Consider the following 19,445-nt stretch of genomic DNA (forward strand, 5'->3'; position numbering starts at 1 on the left):
TTTAAATTGGGTTAGACTTGGGAAAAGAATCTTCCTATGGCATTATCACTGGCACCCAGTTGGAATACTTCTACTTAAATTTGGAAACTTATAGGACTATATATGACGCAGCAATTAGCTATGAGGCTAAGGTGGATTCAATCCTAAAAATAAACTTTGGTTTGGAAGCCTGCTAGATGTGAGGATTTGTTCATAATTTAAAGCCAATTAAGTCTCATTGATCTAAAGGAAGAGGATAAGGCTAAGTGGGCCGTCACTAAGTCAGGTTGCTTTTCTTGTGCAGCTACATATGAGGCATTAAGAGATAAAGTCTAAAGGCTAAAGTGGTGGACTGGTGGAAGCTCTTGTGGTTCAACCATACCATACCAAAGCATGCTCTCATTGGCCGATTGGTGATCAAGAATAAATTAACCACTAGCGAGTGACATTCTATGTGCTATGTAGGGGTTGTGTTGAAAGCAGGAGCCATCTTTCTGGACACATGTTTATGGGGATTGGGCTGATAGGATCCTCTAAGGGAAGGGACCTAGAGCATCCATATGTAAGATTGGATGGTGGGCGTCTATATATTATATTTGGAGCCAAAGGAAGGCTATCATCCATAATGGCCCAATCTTAACTAAGGATCAAATACTGTTAAAAAAAAGAAGATGTTAGAGGCAAGCTTGAGTTCAATGCAAAATTCCCTAATTCCACTCTAAACAGGATTCTTTGCTGACTTTAGGGCTTAAACAATTCTATTTTGATCTCCGATGCTCAATGATTTTTAATTTCTGCAATAAATTGCGGAATTTGTTTGGATTTTGAGTTATATAATAGAGCCGCTTGTTGGATAAATGGAAAACGGCAAAGGTTCTGATTTTGTTTATGGTAGTAGGATGTTGTACTAACTATGGCTGATTGTATTGCACTATATTTATTTTCTTTGCTTGGGTTGTGAGTTGCATTTGAGCTGTTTACTGAAGTCAGCTACTTGCTTTTTCTTGCAAGTAAATACAGCTAGAGGTGCAAAAAATGACTGGATTCTACAGATTGTTGTTGCTATAGATTGCCAATTAGCTGCTAAGGCTATTGCTGTGTGCTAGACTGTTTGCTGTGTGCTTGGAAGGACGATTGCTTAAACAAGTGTTCTCCTACTGATAGTTCATAGATGTTTGTTTAGCTTGTGCTATTAATGCACAGGTTAACTCTGTATTTTTGGTTTGTTTTGTTCGTTGAGTGGGCTTCTTTTAGGCTTAGTAATTTTGATAGCTGAATGACCTTTTGGTCTTTGAATAAATTGTATTCTTTGTTTCTTTTTCAATAAAATATATATTCGAACCTGAATCCTTGAAGAATTAATTCTAGGAAGTGAAAGGTGATTGTTCTTTTAAGTGTTTGTTTAAAGTCTTATATAATAAATTGAAACTTAGATTGATTGTTATACTCTCTACAACCACAAGATAATGTAATCTAAAACAATAAGTTTAAAGGGAAATTAAATGAAAGATCCACTTTTATTTGGACACTAGAATAATGCCATATATTATAAAGTTCTAAACTAACATGGCATCTATAGAAGGCTTTTAGGAATTGACTAAATTATTAGTACAAACACAGTCACACATTATAGCAGTAGAACAAAGCACAGTACATGAAGAACACTCCTACACTAGAAGAGAAAGAAAATCACTCCTCCAACACTAGAAGTGAAAGAAAATCATCCATTGATCCTTTCATAAAGGGATATTAAACTAGCATAATATTATAACAAATCTAGTAGAAATGCCTAATCCCATGCTTAATCCAAGCATTATTAAAGACATTTAATTTCTTCTATTTGTTTCATATCTCTGCAATTTACAAAAAAAATTTGTTAGCTCCCCATTTTAAACCTTGATAACATAAGAAAAGGGATAGGAATTATTACAAGAAGGTTGTGGATTTTAATAAGATGACAATTTCTATTTAGTATTTTGATCATGAATGAGAAATGAAAATCCAATTTTACAATTAGCTATGATAATCTACTCAAAATTAATAAAAAGGTCAACATAAAATCTCCATGCTTTTTTAATAGCAGTATTTGGGGATTGAATGAAATCAAAGTAAATAAATAGGACACAACTTAACATAGTCTTATAATGAAAACTAAATACCCCTTACTTGAGCTCTACTAGGTTTGTCTTTGCAGATCCCCAAACTAATGAAAACACTTGTTAGGAATTGAGAGTAAGAATATTTGCATGTCAGCATCAACATGCCTAGAGTCCTCAATATTATTAGTTTCTTCTACTTCAATTGCCATCTTTACTCCAGTTGCAACTCCCAATTCTTCAACTTCTCTTGGCAAAAGCATTGGGTCGACAACTTGAGCAAGTCTTTTTGGTAATGCCATCTTAACAAAATTATGGAGATTCAGACCATCTTTAAACATATCATCAGTGGGCATCCTTCTTGTAAACATTTCCGGCATAAGGACTCCATAGCTATATAAATCCCCCTCAGTCGATGACTCAACACCCATGCCATACTCTACAAGTCGTGGAATGGATGGAAATTAGGCAATTTCTATCTATAATGAAAAATATGGATAAAGGTTTACAAAATGCAAATTCATAGAAAATGAAATGAATCTATTTAGAAAAGTAATATGACATATGATATTACTTCCGCAATGGAAGGAAAATGTACGAAACTTTATCCTGAGGAGCCAAATTACTTTTTTCTTTTCTTTTTTTTTGCATGTTCAATTTGATTGAAGTAAATGCATACAAAGAAGATACGAAGCTTAGCCAAAGGATCAAAATGTCCATCGCCAAATTAACTTAGGCATTTCTTAAAGTATGAATCTTATTTTTTTGCTATTAATTATTTTATTTTAAATTTTATGTAAAATTAATTATGTGCTTGTATGTACTCAAGTGAATATTTGTTATAAAAGACAGAAATAGTAAGCAAGGGAGTAAGTTAAAATGTTTATACTAAGTTTACGAATATTAAAAGGCTTATATGCTCAAAAATACAAGTAGTTAATTATTATCTTTTGATAAAGTGACAAAGAGAAAAGCAACATATTACATGATTGTTAAGGATTTAAAACTAAATAAGAGAGGTTATACCTGGAGCAACATAGTCGATAGATCCTTTTAACCCAATTGTACTAGTACACTTCTGGGAAGAATCATCGGTGCTTGTGAGGAGTCTTGCTAAACCAAAGTTGCTTACATGAGCAATCATCTCACTATTGAAAAGAATATTACTTGGCTTTAAATCACAATGTATGATTTGTTGCTGACAATGATTATTCATATAATTTAATGCAGAAGCCACATCAATTGCAATAGTTATTCTTTAAAGAAAGCACAATTTTTTTGATTGATTTTCGCAATCTGCTATTGGATGTAACCACATATCTAAGCTCCCATTGATCATAAATTCAAATACAAGACCTTTAAATTCATTGCCATTATAATTGATACTAGAGCAACATGTTAAGATCTTCACAAGATTTTGGTGCCAAACATTTCTTAAGACATTGCATTCCACTATAAAACTCTTGGTAGCTCCTTTAGTTTGTAGGTTTAGGACTTTTACTGCAACTGACATTTCTTCTTCATTAAGAACTCCTTTGTAATTTGATCCAAAACTACCAGATCCAATCAAATTCTTGAGAGAAAATCCATTAGTTGCTCGATGAAGCACTTTGTAGGAAATTGTTGGAAGGAGATCCATCTTAGATACTATAGAAGATGGTTACATTTTATATTTTTTCCTCCAATAAAGAACAAGAAATGGTGAAATAAGAAGGCTGAAGAAGACAAGCAACCACACAAAAAAATTGTGATTATTGTTCTAGAAGCAAGAGACTTTCTTGATTTTGTAACTTTGGGGCATTTTGGTAGTTGTAATTGTGGAATACCCCCACAAAGCTTATTGTTTGCAATAATTGATATTGCATCTACATTTTTGAAAACTCCAACAGTTGGTAGTGGGCCCTCAAGATCATTGAACAAAATGTTTAAGTATTTTAAAATAAAAGTTTCTCTAGACCCTTTGGAATAAATCCTAATAAGTTGTTTTGCAAAACATCCAAAAGTTCAAAGCCTTTTAAATTAGCCATGGATGAAGGTATGATTCCTTCAAAGGAATTCCCTTGCAAGTAGAGGTTTTCTAAATTCAATAATTTTTCAATTGTTGTGAGAATTTCACCTGACAAATTGTTTTCAGAGACATCTAGAGAATTAATATTTTTCAAATTGCCAACTTCTACAGGCAATTTACCACTAAATGAGTTGTAGGATAAATTCAGTAATAGTGACAAAGAGAAAAGAGAAAAAACCTACTGAGGTATGACTTCACTGAGGTAATTTTGTGAAACATCCAATTGTTGCAAACTTAGGCAACTTCCAATACTTGGAGGTATGATTGTTTTGACAAAGGTTGAATTCAACCAATTAAGTGAGGTTACCAATGGAGCTTGGAATTTGCCCTGACAATTTGTTCCTTGATAAATACCATCCTTGCATCTTCAAAAATTTCCCAAAACAAGTAGGTATCACACCTGTGAAAAACTTTTCCTCCATGCCTAAGCTAATTAAGTTGATAAGATTTTGCAATGCTGCAAGAATCAAGCCAGATATTTGGTTGCCTCCTAAATACAATAAATGAAGTTGTGTTGACAAGTTGCCAATAGAATCGGGCAAAACACCTTCAAATTGCAAATGTCAGCGATTTTTGCTACAGTTTGTTAAAGACTTTAAGAAGTTTAAATCCCTTCCTAATTTATTCTTACTTAGATGTAGCAATTTAAGATCTAGTAGAAATCCTAAATTAGTTGGAACTTGAAAGTTCACTTGGTGTATAAAACACTAGTGAATGTTTAGACCCCCAATTTTAAATTAACCAACATAAGCTTATACTCAAACAATAGATGTACGGAATGATAAGTACAAGCAATACCAAATAAATAAACAAATCTAAACCATAATTAATCACAACACAGAAGCAATTAAAATGCAAGAGTAAGGTTTAGAGAGATGCAAATACAAAGATAATACTGGCACGTGTTATCAAAGAGAAAACCGAAAAACTCAGTGAAAAACATTACCACCACCCTCTAAGTGGTGAAATGATCCACTAAAGAATAAAGTTGGGATACACAAATAGCAATAGACTTTCCAAGCCTAATCTACCCAATGCACCTAAGTCCTCCAAGCTTCTTGCTCCATCAAGGTTAAGCCTATTCGTGTCTTCTTTAGTTTTCCAGGTCTCGCAATAAGCCCATTGCATCAACCAAATAAATTGGTCCTCTCTGAACTGCTTGCCAAGCACCAAATAACCTCCTCATAGAGATGGGTATGGTGATATAAGGATTTGGTTAATGAACCTCTCAAGGGTATGTCAATGGAGAGGGTGAGAGTAGAGGAATTTGGAGAATCAAATGTCAAAGATTGTGGATGAGTCAATCTTGGTTTTCTCTCTCAAAATTCTCTCTAGAAGCTCTTTACATTTCGTGGGTATAAGGGTATTTATAGTAGGGTATGAGAAGGAATGTAAAAAGTCATTTTTCAGCAAAACAAGGTGTTTTGGTGACTGACTCATGACTGGGACTAGTCACGAGTTTTAGTCGTGAAATAACTGACTAGCCAAACTATACTTTTTGTCCTGTAGTGCTCCAGCTGTCGTGACCCTTTAGCTTCCTACATGCTTCAAACGTGTGGCATTTTGGCAAGTCATCAGTCGCGAGCCACTTGCAAGATCTAGTCGCGAGAATGCTTCTTGAATGCACACACACTTGAATTCTTCACACTCTCTCACACACAACCCTTACATGATTCCCACCTAAATATAGGGTATCTAATTGCTGAATTATAAGCAAATTTGGCATGGAATAAAGCCAACAAATGGTTGAATAAATTCAACCGTACAGAACTGATCCCATAAAGTTGTTTTGGGGCATCTCAATTTTTTGAAGCTTAGATGCATTGCATGATGAACTAGGGATTGGCCCATAGAATTTATTATCACCAAGTGTAAATACTTTGAGATTAGGGAGAGTGAGGCCTCTGTTTGCTGGAAGAGCCCCACTAAGTTGGTTGACTTCAAATCCTAATGCGCTGATAAAGAGACCAAACCGTTCAGTTTATTGATTCCAACTGCGAAAAAAGATAAGCTTTTCAAAAGGCCTATGCTCTTTGGAATACTTCCCTCTAAATTATTATAGGATGCCGAAAAAAATTTCGAGAAATGAAAGATTTCCCAAGAAAGGTGGGATTCCTCCTTTCAAATTGTTTGTAGCAGCCCATAAATAAAGAAGCTTTGACAAAGAGCCAAGCTCCCTAGGGATTGTCCCAATAAGTTTGTTCCACGCTATGCTCATCACCCTAAGTTTATGGCCAAGCTGGCTGGAATTTCTCCTCCCAACGTATTATTTTGAATGTTGAGGTGTTGTAGTCAGAATAAATGACCAACTTCCTTTGGAATTTTACCATAAAAACTGTTATTTCCTAGGTCGGTGACCCTAAGAATGGTAAGGTTTCCAATGTAAGGTGTAATAGTTCCACGCAATTTATGGCCTTATAGTTCCAAAGCTGTGACTATTCAATGGCGGCAGCCACATGTAACTCCATACCCGTTACAAAACTGGATAGAATCATTCCATGAGCTCAAGATTCCATATGGGTCATCAACAATGGATTCTTTAAATTTGAGCAAAGCCAAACAACTAGTCTCATTTGTTAGAGTGGTAGAAGTAGCAGGTTGCAAGCATAGAAGGGTTACAATAAAGAGCAAAATGATATGAAGGAATGTAGAGCATGATGCAGGAAAATTGGGGTTGTGAAGCTTCATTGGTTTGAACAGGCAGGAAACTAGTGAAATTTTAGTGCAAGATAGAGGTGATACACAAGTTTGTATTATATATAAGCTCTCTTAGTTTGAATTAAGAAAATGATTTTTTTTTTTTTTTTCTAGAGGGTTTCAACTTATGGAGTCCATTCTAGATGATAACATTTTATCATTAAATCAAGACATCAACAGTTTTTTATGTAGGCGGAGATTGAACCCCATATCTCTTATTCAACCATCAAAGACTTTACCAGTTAAGCTAACTGGAACTCACTAGTATTAATAAATTGATAAATAAATAAATGAAACGTGAAAGCAGTCCAGTAAAAAATAATAATAATAAATAAATAAAAAGTGAAAGGGAACAAACCTCAGTTAACGTGCATAGACAGGGGAGCAAAGAAATCTACAGGTTCATGAAATTGGTCATTTGCAATTAGTTGTTTCTCTCTTTTTATTCAATTGGGGGTTGTCATGAAGCATCATTGGTTGGACTAGCATGAAGCTGTTGAAATATTAGTGCGAAGCAAAGCAAGACACATAAATTTGTACTCTTAAATCTTAAATAACTCTATAAATACAGGCTCGGTTAAGTTTGGGTCATTAGGTGCTTGCACTGTCGAAGTACTATAGTACTATTTGGGATGTATGTAGCTTCAGTAGTCGATGTATGTAGCCTCAAGGATTTGGGATACACTGGTCTAGATTTCACATGGTGCAATATGCGAGAAGGTGAAGACAGAATTTATGTGAGATTAGATAGAGCTCTGGCAACACAAAGTTGGATTGATAAATACAAAGAGGTTCAAGCCCACCACATAGTGGACTAAACTTCTAACCATTTGGCTCTCCTTGTCTCTGATTCTTTTGCTCCTAATATTCCCGGGAAACGCCGGTTCCACTTCGAAGCAAAGTGGATAAAAAAGAAAGAGTGTAAGGACATAATTGAGGTTGCCTGGAAGAATAGTGTAAACCAAAATACCCGTAATGGTATGGCTGAGAGACTAAATCTTTGTGCAGCTGAGCTAAATAAATGGAATGTAACCACATTTGGGAAGGTGCCAAAGCTAATCAGTAACAAAAGGAAGGCTCTTGACAGCATGGTTTCAAGAGACATAGATGGCAGTTTGGGAAGGGAAATCAATAATCTAAAGGGAGATCAATGACCTTCTCGATAGTGAGGAAATTATGTGGCAACAACGAGCAAAAGTTCAATGGCTTGGGCTTGGCGACAGGAATACAAAATATTTCCATACTAAAGCATCGGAGAGGAAGAAGAAGAATACGATCCTGGGCCTGGAGGATGAGGAAGGCAATTGGCGTAATTCAAAGGAAGACATAGCTGACATTGTTGTGTCGTATTTTGAGAAGATGTACACCACTTCCTGTCCTTCCCTTGAAGCAGAAGTGATAGCCATAATTCCTACTAGAATAACATATGAAATGAATCAATTCCTCACAAAGGAGTTCACAAAGGAGGAGGTGGAAGAGGCACTCAAGCAGATGTACCCTACAAAAGCCCCTAGACCGGATGGCATGTCTGCTATTTTCTTTCAAAAATATTGGTATATAGTGAGTAATGATGTCATTTGTATGGTTCTTAATGTGCTCAATTCTAATATGTCAACGGCTGAAATAAACAGAACCAATATAACTCTAGTTCCAAAAACGAAAAACCCCACTAAGATGACCGAGTTTAGACCTATAAGCTTATGTAATGTGGTTTATAAGCTTGTCTCTAAAGTCCTAGCAAATCGCCTCAAAACCATCCTCCCTCAAATCATTACTAAAAACCAAAGTGCTTTCCTCCATGAGAGGCTAATCACTGACAATGTGTTAGTTGCTTTTGAATTAATGCACTATCTTGATCATAAAAGAGAGGGAAAGGATTGTTATATGGCCGTTAAGCTAGACATGAGCAAAGCATATGATAGAGTTGAGTGGGGTTTCATTGAGAAAGTTATGGAGTGAATGGGTTTTCATGAAAAATGGGTCAATCTTATTATGAGTTGCATTACTATTGTTACCTACTCTGTACTGATTAATGGGGTGGCCCATGGGTGCATTGTGCCTTCGAGGGGTCTTCGTCAAGGAGATCCCCTCTCCTTATCTGTTTCTCTTATGTGCAGATGGATTCTCTTCCCTCATAAATAGTGTTGCAAGAAACAATATGCTCTGTAGTGTCTCTATCTGTAGGGGTTGCCCCATGGTCACCCACCTTTTCTTCACCGACGATAGTCTGTTGTTTTGCAAGGCAAGCACACAAGAATGTCAGAACCTAATGGCTATTCTCAACCTCTATGAAGCAGCCTCTGAACAAAAGGTAAATGTTGATAAATCCTCAATCTTCTTAAGCATTAACACCCCCTTGGAGCTAAAAGCTGAGATTATGGAAGTCATGGGTCCAATGCAAGATTCAAAGCATAACAAATACCTTGGGCTACCTTCAATCATTGGGAAGTCCAAAAAAGAGGTATTTGCTGAAATAAAGGAGAAATTTGCAAAGAAATTATCCAGATGGAAAGAAAAAATCCTATCTATTGGGGGTAAAGAGATTCTCATCAAGGAGGTAGCCCAAGCCATTCCAACGTATGCTATGAGTTGTTTTCTCCTCCCCAAATGACTTTTTGATGAAATTGAAGGCATGAAGAGAAGGTTTTGGTGGGGGCAAAGAGATCAAGAATCAAAGATAGCTTGGGTTAGCTGGAAGAATCTTTGCAAATCCAAGTTAAAAGGTGGCATGGGGTTTAGAAACCTCCAAGCTTTCAACCTTGCCATGCTTGCAAAGCAAGGGTGGAGATTACTCTCTAATCCCCATTCTCTTTTACACTACAACAAAATGTATTTTCAGTGACGAAAAAAGTCGTCACTAAAAGTCCAGTTTTTCGTCACTAAAGACCTTTAGTGACGAAATTGGACTTTTAGTGACGAAACTCATTTCGTCACTGTAGCCCCGTCACTAAAAGTCCTGGTGACGAAAAATTTCGTCACTAAAAGTCCGATTTGATTTAAAAATAAAAAACTTTTAGCGACGAAAACGTTTCGTCACTAAATGTTTTCCTCACTAAAAATACTATTCAGTGACAAAAATATTTCGTCACTAAAAATACGTTAGTTTACTAAATCATATTTAGTGACGAATAATTTCATCACTAAAACTATGTTCGGGTACATATAGTGACGAAAAAATTCATCACTAAAACTATTTTTAAGAAAATCCAGGCACATATAGTGACGAAAATTTTCGTCACTAAAACTATTTCTTACAAAATTTTGCTATATTTAACAACGAAATTTTCATCACTAAAACAATTTTTTGTTGCTATGTTTGTGACGAAAAAATTCGTCACTAAAACTTATTTTCTGTTTTTATTTTTTTTCATGGCTTTGATATTAACCTGTAACCTATCATTACATTATTAAAACTTCACATTTGAATAACACATTTATTTCAACAACACATTTATAAAAGAAGATCCATACATTCTACAAGTAAAAAGTAAAACAAGTATTCAATTCAAACTCCTTCCATACAATAATTGTTTACAACACATACAATAACTCAAGATGTTTTATAACAATACAAAAAGTGTAGTATAATATAATTAGAACTAATGGAAGATGTCCTCGTGTCTTCAAGTAATGCCAAAAGTAAATCCTCTAAAAGCCACCAATAAGAAATCTGTACAAAAATAAAAACAATATTACATTAAAATCGTAAAGTTGAACTACCCCCATAGGTAAGAGCGTTATCTAACCCTTGTTTCTCAAAAAGCTAAGAATATTCTTTTGGACCTCTTCTTGCTTAGCTCGTGCCTCTTGGTCCCTAGCTCTTGCCTCTTTGAGTTCAAGTATCTCACTTTCTAGACGATGGATATATTCCACCGAGGAACTAGATGAGGCGGTGGTTACTAGAGAAGAGGAAGGTCTCATGCCAAGTATTAAAAACCCATTATCAACTTCACAATATATAATGCTACAAGTATTAAAAATAATTAAATAATATTCATAACATATATATCAACAATATCCATTCACAATTCAAAAAATAAAAACACTCTCAATGTGAATTTAAACCACCTTATAACTCCATGCAAGCCATCTGCTTGCTTCAATATAACAACCCACCACAAAGCCAATCATCAACATTACAAATATAGAGTTTTTTATGTATTTAAACAAATTTTACTTACTATGCTCAAGCTAAGCGTACACCTTTAAGAAAAAATCCAAAGTTTCACAAACAATGAGTATTTAACCTGCAAAAAAAAAAGTCTAATTTATAAAGAGTTTATCAATACACTTACAAGCTATATCATCACTACTAGCAATACAAACTCAACAAATTCGTATTTTTACTGTAATCTATGTATAAGATACACACACAACTAAAACTAAAACTAAAGTGTGTAATTTATTAAGCACAAGCCCAAGTTTAAAAATTGAATCACACCCATTTGAAGATTATATATAAAAATAAAATAAATTTAATTTAATTTATTTGCAACAATGAACCTCACTGGAAATAGACTGTGGTTTCAATATCTCAAACACTCTCTTGGGGATCACAAGAGATTTGCCAATCAAAATCCTAATAGTCTCTTCCTTTGGGAATTCTGTGACTAAATCCCCATTACAATTTTTTTTTTTTTTTAAATCCCATTATAAACTCAAGTGATACAGCCAATCCTGAGACTATCACAAAGGCTTACCACTTGTTACTAGAGACTATTACTTATGAATGACAAGAATCTTTAAAGGGAGAGAAGAGAATTTAACAATAATATTCATGGTGTTTCTTTGAACTTAGCATTTCCCTTTGACAAGCATTCATATGAAATATTTGCTTCTATGGTTTACAAACCCTTTCCTACCTAGGAGGTATGGATACGTCAAATATCCATTGTATCTAAATTTGATACAAATCCATACCATATATGCCGTTATACAACAGTATATTGGATATGTATTGGATATAAATTTGTAAATTTGAAATTTAACTTTTATCATGAATCTAGGATGATAAGAGAGGAACAACATGGATATTGCATGGATACATTTTAGGGGGTGGGGGGTGATGATAATGAGACTAACAAAAACAGATTGGCAACATTATTATTAAAAATAGTATCATTATATGTAGCACTTTTATGGGTGACGTTTTTTTTACAGAATCCCATGCCTAATATGTAGTAATAATAAATAACCATTTTTTCAGCATAATATGCTGCATATTTCTAATTAACAAACCATGCCTTCATGCACATGCAAACACACTAGTTTAGATAGTTAATCACCATAAATTTTTTTTTTCTAAATTTCCTTTAGGTAATTTGTTGCACCCAATGGATCTTAAACTTCAAGGTCCATGACTTCACCCTTCACCCATTTTTGTAGGGAGAGGAAATGCATTTTGAACAAGCTCATTGGCTAATTGACAAGCAATTGAAACACTAGAATCATCATGAAAATTAAGCCAGCAATATAAATATACATATATATCACATATCACGCATCAACCCACTCACCCATACACACACAAATCAGGGGTATAAGTATTTCTCTCGATATAAAACCACTAAGACCCACCCATAGATGATCCTTATAGGAAAATTGAATATTTAATGTGGAACTTTCATATTAGTATCTAGGCCCCAACATCACCGTCATTTAGTTTGGTCTACATTACTGGAAATGCACATAATAACATGAAATTAAATATATTAAGATTCACCTTGAAACGCAAATGGTCAGTTGATCAGTAATTTAATAATAAGCATTTAAAGCCTTCATATTTCAAAGCATGCAATATAGCAAATTTCTGAAGCTTACAAAAGTCAACCTTAAAGAATACCATAGCTACAATACCTTGTGTCAGCAGTAGGCCTACCACCCCAATTCATACTTTACATTAAAAGGATGAACTACATGATTAGCATTTATCTATTGCAAATCATGGCGTCAAAAGGACTTCCTATATTAAGGAAATCAATTAGGCGTCCTGTGAATAGACAAACAGGCATTACATATAATATATATATATATATATTTTTTTTTTTTTGAAAAGGCATTACATATAACATATTAAGCACAAGGCACCAGATATATAGGTAAATATATAAATATCCAATATAAAGAACTACCAAAATCTTGGCTAGACAAGTATAAGGACTTCACCCTACAATGACCACCACAACCTTGTTCAGAAATGCAAAGCACACAATTTGTAAGCTCCACAACGACAAAAAGGGGAAAATAGAATAAAGGAAGAGACCTTCAATGGGTCAAACTCCATTTAACCACTTAAACAAAATATCCACTATGTCCAAACGAATTAGAGTGTGTTAATAAGTGCCTATCTCTACCCATAAAAGATTTAAAAAAAAAAAAAAAAAAAAACTCAAAAATAAGGTCCCACCGTCACCACACACACAGCCATGGTTCTTCAAATCCCATTCCTACACTCAAAAATTTTGAACCCAAAAAATAGTAGCTATTTGCTTTGCTAATACAAGTAGATAAAGTTAAACTCAAGAGTTTGAAAGCACTTCGTATTGTTAGTAGAACTTAGAGTTGTAAGGGTTTGAAAGTGCATTACTCACCGTTAGCATCAAAGACGGCGAGAATGTCAGAGGACTTGTTGATCGGTGATCGGAACGGGTGGAGGCTCTTGAGTGGTGAGATGGTGGTCTAGCTCGGCGGCGGTGTGGATCGGCGGACATGCAAGGGAACGGTGGAGAGGTGTGACTCGGTGTGAGGATCGGTGGAGGTGAGGAACGGCAGAGTGAGGCTCAATGGAGGTGAGGATCGGCGGAGTGAAGCTTGACGGCGGTGAGGCTCGGTGGACTAAAGCTTGTCGGAGTTGAGGCTTGACGGCTTGGGTGAACAGCAAGTGAGATGAAGTTTACATTTTTGTGAGGGTGTGGTTTCTGAAAAATGACTAAAAGAGGGTTTGTTTTGGTCTTTTATACTAACACTTTTAGCGACGAAATTATTGTCGTCGCTATAGACCACTTTCAGCGACGAATTAGAGTTTCGTCGCTATAGACCACTTTCAGTGACGAATTAGAGTTCCGTCACTAAAATGCCTAAAGGTTAGGCGGACCCATTTTTCAGCGATTTTTTAGCAACGACTTTGTTTCGTCACTGTTAAGGTCTTTTAGCGACGAAATGTTTTTCGTCGCTGATAATCTCCCAGCAAAACCTACAGCGATGAAATTATTTCGTCGCCAAAAACTTAAAGTTTCAGTGACGAAAAATTTCGTCACTGTAGACTAATTAAATTCGCGCTCTAATTTTTCCTTTTGGCGCCCTTGTTTCAAATCAACAAATAGCGACGAAATTTCAATTTCGTCACTAAAAGTTATTATTTTTTCATTTTTAGTGACGAAATTCAAATTTCGTCACTAAAGGTTTTTTTTTTTTTCTTTTTTTGTGACGAATTATAAATTTCGTCACTAAATGTAACTTTTCAGTGACGGAAAATTTTTCCTCACTAAAATTCGTCACTAAAAATACATTTTGTTGTAGTGTTAGCTCGAATTTACAGAGCAAAGTATTCCCCACATGGTGATGTCCTGAACTAAAAGCTTGGCTGCTGTCCATCTTACGCTTGGCGTAGTATCTTTCGAGCGTTGGAAGTGTTAAGGAGTGGCACAAGATGGAGAGTGGGGAATGGTCGGCGAATTCATATTTAGGAGGACAAATGGCTCCCTACCCCTACTACATATAAGGTTGTCTCTCCTCCTAGATCTTTTGATGACTTTCCAATGGTCTTGGCTCTTATAGACCATGAATCTAGGAGATGGAAAGCTGAGCTTATTCGATCTGTGTTCCTTCCTTTTGAAGCTGATGCAATTCTAAACATTCCACTGAGTTTCAATATGCCAAAGGACAAACTCATTTGGATAGGAAATAGGAAGGGTGACTTTACGGTGAAGAGTGCATATTACATTGCCCTTGAGCTGGTGGAAGCCGATGAATCAGGTGAATGCTCTACTGGTGACCCAAGAACCCCCCTGTGGAAGAAAATGTGGCATCTGAAGATTCCAGCAAAGATTAGAATCTTCGCGTGGAGGGCATGCATGAACGGTCTTCCCACTAGACTGAACTTATGTAAAAGAGGGGTCAATATTAGCCCTTTGTTTCCTATTTGTGATCAAGAGGTGGAATCCATAACCCACGTTTTATTTCAACGTGATTTAGCATTACAAGTGTGGGATAGATGGGAGGGTTGCCCAGTGAATATGCGAGAATGTCAGCTTGATGCCACAGATAATGCTTTAAAAATTCTGAATGATGGTACTACCCAAGACCTGGAAATCTTCCTTGTAACGTCCTGGACAATCTGGCACAGCAGAAACAAATAAGTCTTCTAGAATGAAAGCCACTCAGCTGAACAAATTTGGTTTTCTGCCAAATCAATTAGGTGGGATTTTAAAGAAGCTGTGGCCTTATGTCTTCGAAAGCAAAATAACGAGGCGGTTAAGTGGGAGGTTCCACCTTTGGGGTGGGTCAAAATCAATGTGGATGGAGCTATTTCCAATGATGGGCGTCCATCTAGTGTTGGGGTTATAATTAGAGACAGTAAAGGAGAAACAGTGGCAGCTCTCTGTGAAGTCCTTCAAGGTCAATATTCAAGCTTGGAAACTGAAATCGTGGCTCTAGAAAAAGGAATCCTTTTGGCTAAGGAAATGGTGCTCACACAGGTAATTTGTGAATCTCTTACAATGGTCCAAGATATTCAGTCAAAAGAATCAAATGGCAGCCTACGCCACTTATATCAGGGCATTGGGGACATCCTTAAGTCATTTAGGAGCTGGAAGATTTGTCATCAGAGAAGAGAGCACAACAAAATGGCCCATAAGCTTGGTCATTATGCTAGATATAGTGAATCAAATCAGGTGTGGAAGGGGTGTACTCCTCCAATGGTCAGACACCTAATCCAAATGGAATGTATCTAGTCTGTTGTATGATCTTGTCCTCTGTTTGTTGCTGTTTTCTTGTATCAATGAAGATTCTAATTTTCCCATCAAAAAAGAAAAAAAGAAAAAAATAGTACTATTTTATCAAATGCCTCCAAAAATGTAAAATACGTTGTATCTTCGAATTTGATAAAATTTTCTATACAGTTTTAATAAATTGATAGCGTTAAAAGACCCCGGGTCAACTTAAATTAGTTAAAAGTTGCTGTTAAGTGTCCAATTCTTTTCTTCAAATATTTTTAATTAAAAAAATCCAATTAATTATTAAAAATTATTTTCAATGATTTAAAAAAAAAAAAAAAAACTTTTAACGGAAATTGATGGAGAGACCTTAATTGAATAAAATTGAAACTTAAAGGACTTAATTGAATGAAAACAAAGTAAAAGAACTAAAATAAATTGTGGTTAAATTTAGAGGATGCATCTTGCATTTTTGTCTAAAATTTTACAAAAAGAGATGAAAGTTGAAATCTAAATTCCAATTTTGATTTTGGTGTTGAGAGAGAGAGAGAGAGAGAGAGAGAGAGAGATGATCCTTTTTAGCAGCTCCAAGCTCCATATGAGACCTTATTTCAAATCACAAGTCTCTAATAGTTTTTCAAATCCGTTGAGTTAAAATTCTTTGAGATTTATGTTATCGCGGATCAAATAAATACAAGTGTACAACACTCCTCTGTTTCAGTTTGGGTCTCACCCTTGTAGATGTTATTAGTACCTTTATACTATTTGTCAAATAAGTCCAAAAAAGTAAAATAGATGGTATTTTCATTTGATAAACTTTTAGAAAAATTATTAGTTTACATCGTATATATTAACTAAACAAAAGCGTATAATATAATACATTTTTTTCGAATATGTACAATATTGTACACTTCTTGTTTATATTTTGTAAATCTTACATTTACAAAATATATATATATATATTCTTACATTGATTGAACAATGTAAACCTATGAATATAATAATACCATTTTCATTTTAATTGAATAACCATTCAACAGTTAAATATATATATATATTTTTTTTCACTTTTTCTAATTTAGTCATCTATATTCTGTGTGCACCTACATCAATTCAACTTCAATACTACATATCTAATTCAATTAAATATTATTTGTTTATTCATTCCCATCATCTCCTTCCTTCCTTCCTTCTTTGTTGATTCCATTCTCAGTTAGCCCACTTCCAGTACCATATTTACAAAGAAAGGACTCCAAGCTGACGTTTAGCTTAATTAATTAATTTACCATAACGTTACTGTATGTCCCCATCCCAAACTAAAGGCGTAAAATTTAATCTGCCCTTTTAAAAAAAAAAAATTTTAAAAAAGGCATTTAAAGTTTTTTACTAGTGACTTGAAAAATGCTTGTCTTTCCTTTTTCTTTTTCTTATTGTATAAGTTAATTATGAAAATAATTTTTCTAAAATATTTTCAGTAATTTTTTTCTTCTTTTTTTTTTTTTGATGGGGTTAAAATAAATTGTAAAAACAAAAGGATAAAATAAGTAAACTACTTCTGAAATTTGAAAACTAACTAACGTGGTCCTTATAACGGACGTTACTCATTCAATGACAATGACTCACTCGATCGCATCTCTTATCTCTCGCCCAAATTCAGGAAGGATAGTTATATACATTTTACCCCCCAAAAAACATATAAAAAAAAAAAAGGAAGGCAGGTAAGGTTAATAAACTGAAGAGGGAGGGTTCACAAAGAAAAAGACAGCAAGAAACGAAACGAGAATTGCAGTGAAGAAGAAGGTGAGATCAAAAACAGACAAAATAATTCATTCAGCCAACTCAAATCTCAACCGGTGGCGACTCTTCGCTCCATGAGCTCAACATTCACATGAAGGTGTGTGGAGCACAATGCAGGAAAATTAGGGTTTTTAAGCTTCATTGGTTTGGACAAGCAGGAAGCCGGTGAACTATTAGTGCGAGGCCAAGCTGGAAAAAGAAGTTTGTATTATGTCTCTTTTCTTTTCAGTTATGGTGTGAACATATATAAATTTTACTCACCTCTTTAATTTCAACGCTCCTCTATTTGTCAAATAAATACAGGTGTACAACACTCCTCTGTTTCAGTTTGGGCCTCACCCTTGTAGATGTTATTAGTACCTTAAATACTATTTGTCAAATAAGTCCAAAAAAGTAAAATAGATGGTATTTTCATTTGATAAATTTTAGAAAAATTATTAGTTTATGTTGTATTAACTAAACAAAAGTAGCCAAGGGTCTTGTATCTGAATTGACACCTCCACATGTACAAAGTGTTTGGGGGTTTAGAAGAGAAAAAGTTCGAGCTGTGGGATTAGCAGCACGTCTACATGTGCTTAGAATTATTTTTGGAAAATTATTGTTTACATTGTATTATCAACGTAAGATTTACATTATAGACTAAAAAAATGTGTACAACAATATTGTACAAATTTTCAAAAAGTGTACAATGATGTAATTATTATTGTTTTGATAAGTAATGTAAAAAGTTTACCATTAGAAACCGTAATTATCTATGAAAAATTAATCGTTCTTTGTTTTCTTTATTTGAATAATCCTTATATGCTGCAGAATATCATAATGTTAAAATTCATACAACTTTCCAACTAGCATGTACATTGGATAAAATTAAAATTAACTTTGTATGTTCTAGTATTGGTTTTTGTTGAATGACTATTGTGAACATGAGATTTAATGCATGGCATTGGGAATGTTTTAATAGTTTGCTTTAGACTTTTAAAACAACGGTATATATGGTATGAGGAAATGGAAGGAAGAAGAGCGTAATGTATTAAATTAGTTGGATTTGTTACTTAATCTTAAGTAGAATTAGAAGTAATTATGTCCATAATTTTGGGATTAGTTGGAACGAAAGCTAAGCTATGGCACTTGTGGCAATTGATGGGAATCACCTAGGGTTCTCATATGAGAACCTGTCAAGTTCAACCAGGAGTAACATGAAAGCTGTGTTTCCATTTTGCAACATTCAACATGCCTAGAAAACTTTGAGTAACACTTTTTATGCTCAAATGGATACATTTTTTTTAATATTTTGTATATAATAGTGAAGTGCTACGTTCACAACATTTTGACAATATTTTCACAATAAATCTTAGTTGCCAAGTTATTACAGGTTATTAATTTGAATCCACAACTAAAATTATTCTTTCCTACTAATAATAGCAAGTAACAACTTGCAACATAAAATTTGTTGTGAAAATATTATAGATATAGCATTTCTCTATATAATATAGACTCTTATAGTTATGTTGTGCATATGTAAATTGTACGCTTTTAAAATGCTGACCAACACAAACATTTTCCTGCCTTGTTTTAAGCTCTAGCAAGTGAAAGTTTGGCTACTCTACACTCTTGTAGAGTTGTAATGCTATTTTTTTTTTTTTTTTTTTTTTTTGCTAAATAAAAGCAGAATAATTAACTATATAAATTAAGAATATAAACCTCACTTGAATTGGCAGTGCCGGTGAAGTCACTACCGTAAAAAAAAAAAAAAAAAAAAAAAAAAAGTACAATTTACGTCCTCTAAACTTCAATTTGGGATTCTGATTTATGTCAAAATTAATTTTCACTAGTTGTGATTAGAGCAATCGATAAAAACTTTGACAGTGTCTATTA

General features: G+C 34.4%; 2 protein-coding genes and 1 long non-coding RNA gene across 6 annotated transcripts; 1 reads left to right on the forward strand and 2 right to left on the reverse strand.

Moving 5' to 3' along the window:
* Positions 1-2,182: 2,182 nt before the first annotated feature.
* LOC126721237 (receptor kinase-like protein Xa21) lies at positions 2,183-3,714 on the reverse strand. The gene is made up of 3 exons (XM_050424288.1): positions 3,577-3,714; positions 3,102-3,273; positions 2,183-2,514 (listed from the first exon to the last, which is right to left on the reverse strand). Exons 1-3 carry the CDS (start codon positions 3,712-3,714, stop codon positions 2,183-2,185), a joined length of 642 nt encoding a protein of 213 aa, XP_050280245.1.
* A 5,158-nt stretch (positions 3,715-8,872) lies between these two features.
* On the forward strand, positions 8,873-9,451 carry LOC126721238 (uncharacterized). The gene has a single exon (XM_050424289.1). The coding sequence runs from the start codon at positions 8,873-8,875 to the stop codon at positions 9,449-9,451; it is 579 nt and encodes a 192-aa protein (XP_050280246.1).
* Positions 9,452-10,328: 877 nt separating this feature from the next.
* On the reverse strand, positions 10,329-13,759 carry LOC126720408 (uncharacterized). 4 transcript variants are annotated; one of them, XR_007653371.1, is made up of 3 exons: positions 13,431-13,759; positions 10,587-11,087; positions 10,329-10,510 (listed from the first exon to the last, which is right to left on the reverse strand). It is a non-coding gene; the product is annotated as an uncharacterized LOC126720408 (long non-coding RNA). The 4 variants fall into 4 exon arrangements; XR_007653373.1 differs by adding an exon at positions 12,697-12,802 and having other exon boundaries at positions 10,329-11,087; XR_007653372.1 differs by adding an exon at positions 12,697-12,829 and having other exon boundaries at positions 10,329-11,087.
* Between the last annotated feature and the right edge of the window lie 5,686 nt (positions 13,760-19,445).

This window comes from Quercus robur, chromosome 4, assembly GCF_932294415.1.
Source record: "Quercus robur chromosome 4, dhQueRobu3.1, whole genome shotgun sequence".
In the NCBI taxonomy this organism is placed as follows: Eukaryota; Viridiplantae; Streptophyta; class Magnoliopsida; order Fagales; family Fagaceae; genus Quercus; species Quercus robur.

Coding starts and splice junctions, on each gene's coding strand:
- LOC126721237 (XM_050424288.1), bottom strand. CDS start 3,714: ATGGATCTCCTTCCAACAATTTCCTACAAAGTGCTTCATCGAGCAACT. Junction 3,274..3,576: donor AAGAAGAAATGTCAGTTGCA/GTAAAAGTCCTA, acceptor AATCATTGTCAG/CAACAAATCATACATTGTGA. Junction 2,515..3,101: donor TATCGACTATGTTGCTCCAG/GTATAACCTCTC, acceptor CACGACTTGTAG/AGTATGGCATGGGTGTTGAG.
- LOC126721238 (XM_050424289.1), top strand. CDS start 8,873: ATGGGGTGGCCCATGGGTGCATTGTGCCTTCGAGGGGTCTTCGTCAAG.